This window comes from Myodes glareolus, chromosome 1, assembly GCF_982192425.1.
Source record: "Myodes glareolus chromosome 1, mMyoGla1.1, whole genome shotgun sequence".
NCBI lineage: Eukaryota > Metazoa > Chordata > Mammalia > Rodentia > Cricetidae > Myodes > Myodes glareolus.
The window spans coordinates 60,333,958-60,347,188 of record NC_142026.1 but is presented as its reverse complement, the minus strand read 5'-3'; the positions used below and the strand labels follow the sequence as shown (position 1 = coordinate 60,347,188).

At 44.9% G+C, this 13,231-nt stretch overlaps 1 protein-coding gene across 10 annotated transcripts in view; it reads right to left on the bottom strand.

The window, feature by feature from the left end:
- LOC125404524 (cell adhesion molecule CEACAM1) overlaps nucleotides 1–13,231 on the bottom strand; it is a 146,809-nt gene that overhangs the window by 90,093 nt on the left and 43,485 nt on the right. For 4 of the 10 annotated variants that reach the window (XR_015738273.1, XR_015738271.1, XR_015738287.1 and 1 more), the window contains 3 exons: nucleotides 12,560–12,612; nucleotides 11,937–11,968; nucleotides 8,557–11,273 (listed from right to left, as the gene is read on the bottom strand). Coding sequence is in view for 1 of the 10 variants with exons in the window: in XM_087907663.1 (XP_087763789.1) it covers nucleotides 10,717–10,836; nucleotides 11,937–11,968 (152 nt within the window). In the remaining 9 variants the exon portion in view is untranslated. Of the gene's footprint in view, nucleotides 1–8,556; nucleotides 11,274–11,936; nucleotides 11,969–12,559; nucleotides 12,613–13,231 lie in introns of those variants that run through there. The other 6 variants (XR_015738278.1, XR_015738279.1, XM_087907655.1 and 3 more) reach the window with 6 other exon arrangements.

The following is a 13,231-nucleotide window of genomic DNA, read 5'->3' as shown; positions in this document are numbered from 1 at the left end:
CTCCCCATATGAAATGATACTCTTTATTCAGCCTTTGCCGGGTGGTGGGCTTGCTCATTGCTGCTCACTCCCTGCATCCATGGGATGGTGTTTAACACCAGGGGAGGATTTTGTGTAATGGCCCAGCTAGTCCCCAATATGAAAAACTATGAGGAGACACAGATGGAATTGGCCCTGTCCCTAAAGCTCCACAGAGCAAAATGGGCTATAGGGGCGACCACAGTTCTACTCTTCTTCCTGGTAGGGCTAGGCATAACTGGGGCAACATGGGTTGGCACTGTGGCCTTGATTTTTTTTATTGATTTATATTGAGCCCTACATTTTTCTCTGCTCCCATCCCTGCCTCTACCCTCCCTACTTCAACCCTCTCCTAAGGTCCCAATGCTCCCAATTTACTCAGGAGATCTTGCCCTTTTCTACTTTCTACTTCTCATGTAAATTAGATCTATGTAAGTCTCTCTTAGTGTCCTCATTGTTGTCTAAATTCTCTGGGATTGTGGTTTGTAGGCTGGCTTTCTTTGTTTTATGTTTAAAATCCACCTAGGAGTGAATACATGTGATAACTGTCTTTCTGTGTCTCGGTTACCTCAATCAAGTGGCCTTGATTCTTAAAGACAAAAATTATCAGTCTCTTCAGTTGGCCATTAATTTGGAATGCTGCTTTTAAGAAAATCATTCAGGAGTAATTAGAGATTCCATGACTTTGTTGAGAAAATGGATCAGATAAAGAATGTACAGAAACTGGATGGTATGAAAACTTGCTCAACTGTCCTCCCTGGATAACTACTTTGCTTTCAGCCCTAGTGGGATCCCTAATGATCTCGCTTCTTCTTCTCACCTTTGTTCCCTGCCTCTTCATTAGATTAGCTGCCTTTGTCCTAAAGCAGGTCAGCAACATTCAGCTAATGATCTTAGGTCACAATATCATCCCCATGAGTTCCTGAATAGACAGGACCCATAATTGAGTCCTCTGTCATTGGTGCATAAGAAATAGGGAATGTAAGACCCATGGCAGCTTAGCTATATTGCTGCCATGACAAGCTCAACGGAAATGGGTCAGAGAAGTAGCCCTATGTTTCAGTTTACTCTAAGACAACACCTAGTTCTAGGAAAGACCACCCAGGCATGGGCCACTTAATATTCAGTTCCAACTGTTATAGATAAGATCACCAGATGTCCTTAAGCCTAGTACATACCTATTCCCTTTCACCAAGACACCTCTAGTCAAATGTCAATCAATCAAGTGTCCCAAAAGTTGGAAACCCCCTCACCCCAACCTTTATTATGATAAAAACCCTACCCAACTGGGCTCGATGCTCTCCAGTTGAACCACTGTGCTGGAACAGACAAGAGAGTCCAAGCTCAAGCTTGAATAGAGGCTCTTTGCTTTTGAATTTGGATTTGGATTCCTTGGTGATCTTTGGGGGATCTTGAGACTTGGGCATAACAAATCCACCTGCCTCTGCCTCGTGAGTGCTAAGATGCTTGTCTAATGTATATTTTCGATACCTTTGTCAGAAATAAGGCTGCTATAACTGTGTCCATTCATTCGTGACTCTTCTGTTGTGTTTATTTACTTTGCATTTCTACTTTTGTGCTAGTGCCATGTTCTCTTTGTTACTCCGGCTTTGTTGCATAGTTTGAAATCAAATAATGTGATTCCTGTGGGTTTAGGATTGCTTTGGCTATTTAGATCTCTTGTACTTCGCTTTGAACCCCAGGACAAACAAACAAACAAACAAACAAACAAACAAAAAAACCCCTTGTTTTTGTTTTGTTTTTTGTTTTATTCTATGAAGAATATTGTACCAATTTTGATGATTTTTGAATTGAATGTGTAAACCAGAACCAAGAGCAAACTCAAATTCCAGTCCCTGCCCTTTCCTTCCTGTGGGTCTTCTCTATCCAAATTTCTCGCTTCTCTATGACCAATTCCAATTAGGTAGTGGCTGGCTCCTTCCCCTGATTCATGGTATACCTTTATTGGGCAGTCTTGGTAGTGTTACAGTGTGATCAAAATATCCCACAACACTGGCCTTGGTACCTGAAAGAAGTGCAAGTGTTACCACAGTCAAACGACATGGCAAGATCTTAATAGAATTATTAAGCCAAGACACAAAATGACTACCTCTGCATAGGAACCAGAGACAGCAATAATTTGACCTGAGATGGTGGAAAAATACAGCAATTGTGGTTGAGTCATTGAAAGTGGGGTTAGGGAAACTGTAAAACTTACATCTGGACTTAAGTAAAGGCCAGGGCTTTAGTAACTTTCTATTTGCCTTTAATGTTTATGAATTGAAGAGGAAGGTCAAAATTAAGGCTGGTGGGAATGTGATGGGAACAGCATACTTGTTAAGTTGCCTCCTGTTGTTTAGGGACAATGAACGACTTTGGAGAAAGGTTGTAGACCAGGCTATCCTCGAATTCACAGAGATCCACCTATCTCTGCCTCCTGGGCACCACCACCACCCAGGAGGTCTCTGGTTTGGTGGAAAGGGGTGGCAGGCAACTGTCCAGATAAGGAGCAATAAGTAAGGAGAGGGGTTAGGAACAGGAGCATTCCCTCTGCCAAAGGCCCATTGGCTTAAACAGCACTTCTCCTGGAGGAATAAGCAGAGTCCTTTTTCTTCTGTGGAGAGGAGGTCTAGTCTTCTGTGGTTTTGCAGTGAGAGAGTTGATCTAACGCCGAGGAGTAAGGTTGGTTTGCCAGTTGGGGGTCTTGGATTAACTGATACCCAAACCAGCAGAAGAGTTTGTGCACTGAGGTCAGGGTCTGAATCAGGTGGTATAAGAACCAGAGGAATAGAAGATGGGAGTTGTCTTGAGGGGCAAGGTTTAACTGAGAAGAATCCAAGGAGATTAATCCCTGGGAGGCTTGGGAGAAAGGAGAAAGAATGAGGAAAAGGAGACAAAACAGGAGAGATGAGGGGCTACTCATCTTGAATTCCTTCATAGATGGAGGTAGATGGGTGATCTTCTTGATTTTCAGGGAGAGAGGTCCTGTTGGGGTTGCTGAGTTGAGTGAAGTTTCATTCTTGGGAGACACTGTAAAGGGTTTAAGGTTGGGTAGATGAATCCAGCTGGGGAATTGAATGGTCTTGGCGTTAGTGGAGGTGGTTAGGACCATTCTGAAGGGGCCCTTTCCTATGTGGGGAAGGGGTGATGGCATTGGTGGAGGATAGGGAGAAGAGGACTAAATCTCAGATGTTAATTGGAGAGGGACAGGAGTCAGAGTGTGGCTGCAGTATGCGGTGGTTTAAAGCTGCATAGCAGGGAGTGGAGATGACAGAGTAAGGGAATGAGTAAGTGGGGAGGGAGAGGTGATGGTTGGGGTGAAAGACCTAGAGTCAGGATCATGGTGGTTCATACATGAGCTCAAAATGAAAGACAGAAAGAGGCCATTTGGGGACGGTTTTTAACTTGAGAATGGTGTATTACCTAGCAAGTTTCAGCTTTGTGAGAGTTTAATAAGCGTGTTTTTGAAAGAATTATTAACACCTTACACACAGGGTTTTTCAGTGAACTCAGAGGTCACTGTTTTAGTCAGATTGTCTGGCCAGTGGGTCCCTCAGAGCAGGGTTGTACACAAGGTGCTGCACAGAATCCTCATCTGGCCCCTCTGCCCGAAACTAGAATGTTGTTCAAATCTCACCTCCTGCCCATGTTTACATTAACTTGTGATCAGGATTTGGAAGATGCTTTTGTGGGTATAAAGCAGCTGATTTTGTTTAATCTAGAAGAAATGGCTTTTGTGGATATAATCTACTGACATAAACTCTAATTGCTTAAATGGAGGTAATCATAGGACAAGCAAGATCTTGGATGAGTCTCCCCCTGTCAGGGCAAAGCCAACTCAATCTCTGAACTGGTGAACTTGTGAACTAAAAGTGTTTAAGCATCTACACATGGTAGATGCTATGGACGCTATGTAGCTCAGTAGGTAGAGGGTCAGCCTGGCAAACCAGAGACCCTGAGTTCGATTCCCAGGACTTTCTAAAATAAGGCAGAGGAGGTGCACAGACCTGTAACCTTAGCTCTTCCAGAGATGGTAGCTGGATGTTAAGGAATCAGGCTCACCTGGTCTTTAAATAATAAAAGGAAATTTTGATCTAAATATGATAATTTATTACACAGCAGTAGAATGTGAGTATTGGTGTTTGTATCTCATAGATTGAATTAGGTACATATTTTGCCATTAAAAACTGAGACAAGGGCTGAAGAGATGGCTTAGCCATTAAGTGTACAGGTACAAACTGCTCTCCCAGAAGGCTCCAGTTTGGTTTCCAGGACCCATATGAAGTAGCTCACAGCAGCCTGTAACTCCAGATCCTGAGGGATGTGAAATTTCTGATCTCTGTAGGGAACCTACACTCACGTGTGCACACTCCTCACCCCTACCCAGCACATATATACATAATAAAATTGAGATAGAGGATCATCAAGTCTGATGACCTGAGTGGATCCCTGGGGCCCACATTGTGGAAGGAGAGTCCTGAGTCTCACAGCTGTTCTCTGGCCTCCACATTAATGCGATGGCAATGTCTTCCTCCAATATAAGTGTGTGCATAGAAAGAGAAAAATGGGATAAAATTCAAATCTGTTGATGTGTACCTGGGTCTTGGTGCTGTAATTTGTTTCTGAGGTGTTTGCCTCACTCTCCAAGGCTTCATCATTTCAATCCTGTGTCCTCTCTTGGGGCTACTCTCCAGTCTATGTGTTTCTTTCATTTGTTTGTTTTGTTTTGTGACAAGAGCCTTGTTATGTAGCCTAAGCTAGTACCAACCTCTTGGGTTCAAGCAATCCTGCTGCATTGCATTAGCTTCCTCACTAACCACCATGTCAGCTTACACCCCGAGTTTTGGTAACTGTATAATTGCCACCTGAATTATGGTGTGTGATTTGACACCCAAATCTCTTTGAATACCTTTGCAGTATATTTCAATTTGAAGTATTAATTATTTTTAAAAGTAATAAAAAATTTTATGTGTATGGGTGTTTTTTCTGCATGCTCTCCTGAGCACTGCACCTGTATGTGCCTTAGTGTCCAAGGAAGCTAGAAAGTCTTACTTCCTTAGAACAAGTATTACAGATGGCTGTGAACCACCATGTGGGTGCTGGGAATGGAACAAGGGTTTTTTGGAAGAGCAACCAGAGCCATTAACCCGTGCTATCTTCTCAACCCCTCCCCACAAGTGTGAATTCTTAGCACTATAAATTAAAATTATTTACTCTTGGAAATTTAAATGTTATCATGCACTCTTTGTGTGTGTGTGGCTTGCTGTACATGGGGCAATATTGTCAAACTTTATTTTAAAAAACTTATTTTAAGTAAGTGTGTGTGTGCGCGCGCACACACACACACACACACACACACACATACTCAGAGGCCAGAAGAGGATGTTTCGTTCTCTGGTACTGAGTCAAAGGTCGTTGTGAGCCACCCCCACATGTGTTGGGAACTTCTTTGTTAGAGCAGCAAGTATTTTAATTCTCGAGCCATCTCACCACTTCCGCATCTTCTGTTTTTGAGATGGTGTTCTCCTCTGTTTAGGATGACTTAGACCTTCTGGGCTCAAGTTCTCAGGTGTGTGCCTCAGTACCCAGCAGGATTCATAATTTCATTTTATACTGTTATCTCTTTAACAGTAGCTGAGTATTTTGTCCTGTGGACACATGATGATCTGTTCAGATTCTCTGTTGATGGAGTTTAAAAATTATTGACTGTTATGAATTATGATGCTCTGAACATTCATGTATAACTCTTCCTGTGCCTGTTTATGTGTTTTTTGATAAATATCTCATGATCCAGTGAGAAGCCTGGGTTGTAGAAGTGTGTGTTTGACTTTATGAGAACTTCTCAAACTTTCCTCCAGAGTGCCTGCACCAGTGTGTACTCCTAGTGCCACGCGTGTGCTAGTCATGCCCATGCTCACAGCACTGTTACTGTCAGTCTTTTAAAAGGTAGCTATTTGTCAGCAATTTCTTCCTGAGTACCTTTCTGTTCGCACCTTGCAGAAACAGTTCACTGACATGTCCATCACACTGAGTTCTCTTTCAGCCTCTAATGTCTCTATGTCTCTGTCCTTCAGGTCACTGTTTCCTGACATGTAGGATGTGGGAATCACTTGGGAGTTTTCCAGAATACCCAAGCCCAAGTCTCATGAACATACTGTCTCTTCTTCCCCAGGATGGAATATAGATTTATGCAAGTTGAGAAATTCCCTCAATTATGTACAGGCCTAACTAAAAGCCACTGCCCAGCTTCTACTTCCTCCAGCAGGGGCCTCTTGACCACTGTCACATTTCTCTTCCCATTACTGTGCTAAGACAGAGAAGCAATCAGGTGTTTATTCAGGCTCACAGTTGAGGGGTACAGTCCATCATGGTGGGAGCTAAGGTGGTAGGATCTTGAATCACCTGCTCACATCACATGCACACTCAGGGAACAGAGAATGAGGAATGCATGCTGTTACTAAGCTCCATCTCTCCCCACACACAGTGCAGGGCACACTGCACAGGGAATGTGCCCCTCACAAGTATTTTGATTTACCCATGTCAATACCTGTAACGAGACAATCCCCCACAGACAGTCTCATAGGTTAGCCTTCATAGATGATCTCACAGGTGTGCCTGGGGGCTTGTCTCCTAGGTGACTCTAGATTCTCTCAGGATGACAGTTGACCCTGACCACCACAACTACCCATTAATGGCATCAGAAGATTTAATGTTACTAGTGTTTGCATTCCCCTGCAGAGAAATTCAATTAGAAGATGTAAATGGGGCCTGGGCATATCTAACTATTCCTCAGAATTTCCAACATGTAGCCATATTTTCCCATTTTCTTTGAACTTCTCTGTACACTCCCCCTGTGTTTTGGGGATTGAACACAGAGCCTCACATTCCTGGGAAAGTGCTATGTTACTGAACTGTGCCTCAGCCCTTATTTCTCTGTGTACGTGTGGTATTTGTCCCTTTCAAATTTTGTGTTATTTTCTGTGTCTTTTTTTCTTAGGAATTTATGTTTCCTAGAGAAAGGAACACTTCTGAGAAGATATAGAATTTCTGTACCTTTCAAGAATACATAAGTGAGTCACCAGGAAAACATTGTCTACCACACAGTTGTGTCTTTCCTGAATCTGATGTCCTCACTTGAATGCTCTAGAGTTTGATGTATGTAAAGTTGCTTATGATGAAGGGTGACCACAGTGAATGTAATGGAGAAATCGTGCTGCTTGGTGTCCATTTGTAGGCACAGCATTGGGACTAAGATTTCTATGAGTACATACGGTAGAGGCACAGGGATGTGTCGGAGACACATCTAATGATAACTGAGAATTGAGAGTGGTGGAGACGAGAGAACATGCTTGACATACAACATGTGTAGGTGAAACATTAAAAAAATACATTAAGGGAGTCAGGTCTGGTGCTCATGCCTTTCATCCTAGCACTTGGGAGGCAGAGGCAGGCAGATCTTTGTGAGTTTAAGGCCTATCTGGTGTATAGAGTGAGTTCCAGAACAGCCAGAGCTACACAGGGAGACTTGTTTCAAAAACAAATAAACACAAACTCAAAATAAGACTAAAACAAAGAAATCCGTGTGCTGAGTGTGATGTGCTCTTTGTATGAGTATTTATTAGGAGGCAGGCACCATGAGTTCCAGGAAGAGGTAGGGGCTTGAGGTACACATGCAGGGGCCATCTGCAGACACCTTTGGAGCTGAGCAAGGGGTGGGTACATGAGGTGTCTGAGGCCTGACTTGTGTCAGGATGCTGTATGTTGGTGGTGGATGCAACACGAATGACCCAAAAAGAAGAGTTGCTTGTGGTCATAAATGGTGTGAGGGTGACATACCCCTTTGGATCCAAGAAGTGACAGTGGCTTCATGGTGCTTCCAGTATCTTGGGTATGGAAATGGGATAGGGGAAGGGCCGGCCACACATGCATTGTCACTGTTTGCCAGGGAGGAAAAGGAGATGACAGGATAGCACTTGATGGAATTACTACACGGATCTTATTCATGTCAGAGGTTTAAGAGGACAGGCAGGAAATTAACAACAGTCAAGGGACAGGAAGTGCTGGAGAGAATTCAGTGTGAGGCAACATGTGGAGATTTTTAAACTGAAGGCTGCATGGCTGCCTTTGAGTGGCTGGAGCCACTTGGGTAGGAGGAATTGTTTACTATGATGGAAAGGACCAGAGAGGCTCTTTATTCCTGTAATCCCTCCTCTCTTAGAGGACTATAAACAGCTCTTTCCAGGCACCTCAGGGCTTGGCTTGTTACTTGCACGTATACTTTGTTAATAAATGTGCAATGCATTTAGCTAATTCCTAGACAACTAAGTCACAGAATCTACTGCACACTACTTAGCAGAAGGCTCACTCTGGCTCCTCATCCAGCAGTTTTCTTCTACCTGTAAAGAAGACATTGTCTAGGTGGTACCAGGTAGGGATGTAGCTCAGTGTAGAACATTTGTCTAGCACATGAATAACCCTAGCATCCATCTTAATCATGGCAAAATCAGAAATAAACAAAATACAGAAAAACCCACAAAGTAGCATCAATGATATATGATATTTTATTATGAACATAGGGCAAATTTACAAATACCTCTGATTTGGTGTTAGTCAGGCAAATTTAAATAAGCCAGAATAGTACTACTGAAGGAAAATATACAGACTTTCTTTGAGCTGGAAATCCCTGAAGGAAATCCCTGAAGCAAATCCCTGAGTACAAGAACTCCAAAATAACTGTCTTGGAAGGCCCATTAAGCACGGCATGAGAACAAACACATTATCCAATAAAACCCATGATCACCAGGCACAGAGTAGGTGTACGTCTTGAACAGAGGATCCCTGAGAACACATTGGCCTTTCCTTCTCCTGTTGCTGGGATTCATCCCAGGTGGGAAAAGTAGGTTTTTGAGGCTGTTGAAAGCCCAGGGCTGGGGAAGAGCACCCTGCTAGTATCCCACATTCCCAGTGGAATAGCAGTGCCAAGCTCTCTAGGCTGTAAACAATGCCTTCGGCTTGAGTGGCTGTGTTCCTTTAAGGGCACAATTCACGTGGATCAGACACACAGTAGCAGAGGCCAAGGTTTCCTGAGAGTGCAGAGCAGTCAGGGAATGCACAAGCTGCTGAGCCTGGTGGCCTGCGCTATAATCTCAGCAGATGGGAGATTGTAGAAACCATTGTTGTGATATTGAAGCCTGTTCAGGCTACATGCTAAAACTCTGTCTCAAAAAAATTAAAGTCAAAAAGGAAAGGCAAAGAAAGGGCAAACAATGCACAGGCAGAAACACTGCGGTAGGGTAGTTGGAGGTTGGTTCTGGGTCCCCAGAAGCTGGGTGGGAATGAGGAAAGTCTGTTGTTAGTTGTTGATACCGAGGAGAGTTTTTGTTAGAGTTTAAAGGCAAAACAGCAAGGCAGACAAGCTGGAAATCTCAGCATCAGCCTGGAGAGGGGTTGGAGTGGAGGAGGAATGGCTGGTCTTTGAGCCAGGCAAGAGTTCAGCAGGCGGCCTGCACAGGGTAGGGGCAGGAGAGCTACAGGGAGAAAGCAAGGAAGCCCAAACTGTCAGAGAAATATTGTGTAGGCTCTGGCCAGTGCCCAACAATACAGGTGAAGACATGGAGAAAGGAAATGTCAGACTTTTCTGACGAATTCAGGGAAGTAGGAGGCTTAGGTCAACACTAGGCAGTGGTTCTGCAAGTTATTTGCTTTGTTATTTATTTATTTATCTTTGGTTTGGAACTCTTGATCAAAAGGGATTGAGAGGCCTTTTGATCCTGGCCAAGGGAGCCAGAGGTACAGTGGCTTCTTGCCCCTAAGGCAGACCTATTGGCTCACACACTGAGCCAAGTCAGCAGTTACAAAAATTCAAGTAGTGGGTTGTCTTACAGAGAAGAAAACTCCAGTACCTCCAAACGTGGCTTCTTTTAAAACAATGTCAGTGCTCCACGTAGGGTATCTTTCTCTTCTGTTTTCAGTTTCCAGGAGACTGTCAGTTCACCAGCCCTGCTTTCTGGACTCCTTCCTGGTAGAGGCTAGAGGTGCTGTCTTTGCACCTGCGCTCTGCATTAGCAGTGGCTGTGGATGCTGCCAAAGAGCTTTGTTAGCTGCTCTGAGTGGGTTTTCTGGAGGAGGCTCAGAGGTGAGCTCAGGTGTAAATGCACAACATAAAGAGACGCTGATGCCACAGCCGGGCAAGCATGACAGCTGTCGGTGTGGAGATTTCCTGCAACCTCCGGCTAGGACTTGATCTTCCCATGCACGATAGCTTCACATTGAGCTTTAAAGACACAGGAATGCCCATTTCCTGCTTGTCCTTTGTTTTTGGCATAAGCACTTAGGTGACATCCAAGGTTATGGGAATTCAAGTCAGACTGTGCTAGGACAGGACTGGAGCTGGGGAGAATGAATGTGCTCTAAACAGGGCAATTTAAGACAAGCCATGTCTGGGGAGTGAAGGATGGGCAGCTTTGATGCCCTTTTCTCAGTCCAATTTCAATTCCAAGAAAGGTTGGGTTTCCCCTAGGCTCCAGAATACATTGTTTCTTCTATTGATACTGAAGAAGAGGCTTCTGCCTGAAGCTGTGTGTGTGTGTGGGGGGGTGCATGTGTACATGTGTTTCCACATCTCATGGTACAGAGATCTCCTAGTGAGGAGAGAATCTGGAAATGCATCATTGATGTAGCCAGCATGATAGGCCATGATCACTGCTTTTTTACTTCTGAATAAACTGTTTCTGTAGATCTTGGAGATGGAGAGGCTGAAGTTGGTGGTTTGGGTGTCTGGCCGTTGATGTTCAGGACGGTGTATGCCACTTCATCCACCTAAAAGTATGAGTGTTGGTCAGTGACATCAGTCCCACAGGTCAGAACCTCACCTTGCTGGTGATCTAGCACCACTGTGCTGTGGCCTCTGTGCCGGGTGAGCCATGGGAGAGGACACCCGTCACTCACTGTCTGATGTGTGGTCACTAGAGGATCCAGGTCGAGGAACAAGTGAGACAGCCATGGGGACAGAGGTGGAATCAACAGCGACATCCAGATGGGCCACAGAACAGTGCGCGAGGATGTGGAGCATCCTGACTGCCACTGCTCTTTGTTGGGAAGTGACAGCAAAGTGTGTTCACGGGATGGGGGTAGTTGTGAAGTCACTTAGCTTGCCTGCTGCTTATGAGTGTATTCAATCTGCGAGAGTTCACACTGTGAAAGTGTCCTTATGATTTAAAGCACTCTTCAGTTTATGCATGTACTCGGTTGAAAGGCTGCAATGATAAAATTTTGGTAAAATTGTTATACAAGGAAGAAACAAGGTCTCAGACCCATTAGAATGGAATCCATCCTTTTTTTGGTCAGAGCAGGTTCAGATTGGAAGAGAAAGATGTGCTGTTGTGTCTGTGTGCACAGTGCTGTGCATGTGTCAACTCCTTTATTCCCTTGAGTCTCTTTTCTGAGGTGGGCAGAATGCCCATTTCACAGGTGACAAGACCGAGGATCAAAACATTCAAGTTCCTTGTCATGGACCACAGAATACTAGGAATCATATTCAGGAATTAAGCACAGGGTGGGGATTTTTCCAAACACACACTCTTGCATTAGATTCTTGGGGCTCATTAATCCAATCTTTCTTTGTGGTAGCACTAAGGAATGCAGACCCAAGCTGAATTTCACAGTTATGTCTCCAAGAATACCTCATTCTCAGCCTGGTGTGGTGGCACACATTTGTCATCCCAGCACATGAGAGGCTAAGGCAGGAGGATGGTCACGCGTTCAAGGCCAGCCTGGGTTACATAGTTCAAGGGTAGCCACGGCTGCTCAGTGAGACTCTCTCTCAACAAACAAGCACACAAACCTAAACCATACAGACAGTGCACATTCTTCAGAGACATTTCCATGAGCAAACAGTCAGTGAAAGTGGCAGTGCTTACCTTGTTAGGAGAGTTGTCAGAGGGGCCCAGATCTAGGGGAGCAAGAGAGAGTTGTCAGTGCACACAAGTGCAAAGCTGACTTGAGGTGTCCTGACTTTTGACAGGTAGCAGGGGTTGCAGGGAGAGGTGGCCATGGTCAGTTCAGGAATTAGCTTCCCTAAGAGGCTGCTCAGACCCACTGTGTTAGTATCAGAGGAGGAGCAGGATAGAGCCTTCTGTTTGCCCAGTTCACAGGATGCCCAGAGGTGATTCTCAGCAGCATGCTCCAGTGGCAGGGGGAACATAGAGGCCACAGCACCCAGATATTCCATAAGACAAAGAAAGTCTCCCAAGGGAGATGTCTACATCTATAATCGAGGCAGGAAGGAAGGCATCAGGAGACCCCTGGAAACGTGACTTCTTTAGGCCTGCCTAGCCTGGTGGAAGGAGTTTCTCAGGACTCTCTCAGGCAACTCCACTGTAGGTAGAAAGGGTATGATTTATGGGATCCTCAGTGCAGGGAAGTGCAGATCCCTTCTGCAAACATGCAGAAAGGAAGGTGTGGTCTTTGGGCCCAGGATCCCCTGGCAGAGCAGGATATGTGGCAGAAAGCCAGTTCTCATTCTGTGAGCGGCTTTACTTACTGTGGTTGGAGGCTGGGGATTTGTGCTCTGTGAGATCGCGCTGGTCAGTTCCCCTAAATAAATATCAGACACTGTAACCACTCTTCCCACACACAGGGCCTTTGCTCCTGGAGTCGGGGAGGACGCTGTGGGCAGCTCATTCCTGGGCTCCTTGCTGTCACTGAAGCTCCATCACCCCATTCTTGGCAATGCCTTCCCTCTGAGGTCTCATTCCTTAATCTAGGTGTGATCCCTGCTACTGGTGTCCTTTGTCTTTGCTGGACTCCAAATCTGCTCTACTTTGTCCCCTGGTGCTGGGACCACACCCAGGGCTGGTGCTTTACTGCTGAGCTGTACCCTGGTGTGTAACTCTCTTGTCTTTGATGGATTGCACCTGCCCTATGTAACACCTGCCCTGCTTTGATTTCCAAGGGTAGATCTGTTTTTTTTCTTCTCTTTCTTCCTTTCTTTCTTTCTTTCTTTCTTTCTTTCTTTCTTTCTTTCTTTCTTTCTTTCATTCGTCCTTCCTTCCTTCCTTTCTTCCCTCCCTCCCTCCCTCCCTCCCTCCCTTCCTTCCTTCTGTTCTTTCTCCCCTTCTTTATTTCTGTTTTTTTGGGGGGTGGTGGTTGAGACAGAGTTTCTTTGTGTATCCTTGGCTGTCTTGGAACTCGATCTGTAGAAAGGGTGCTCTTG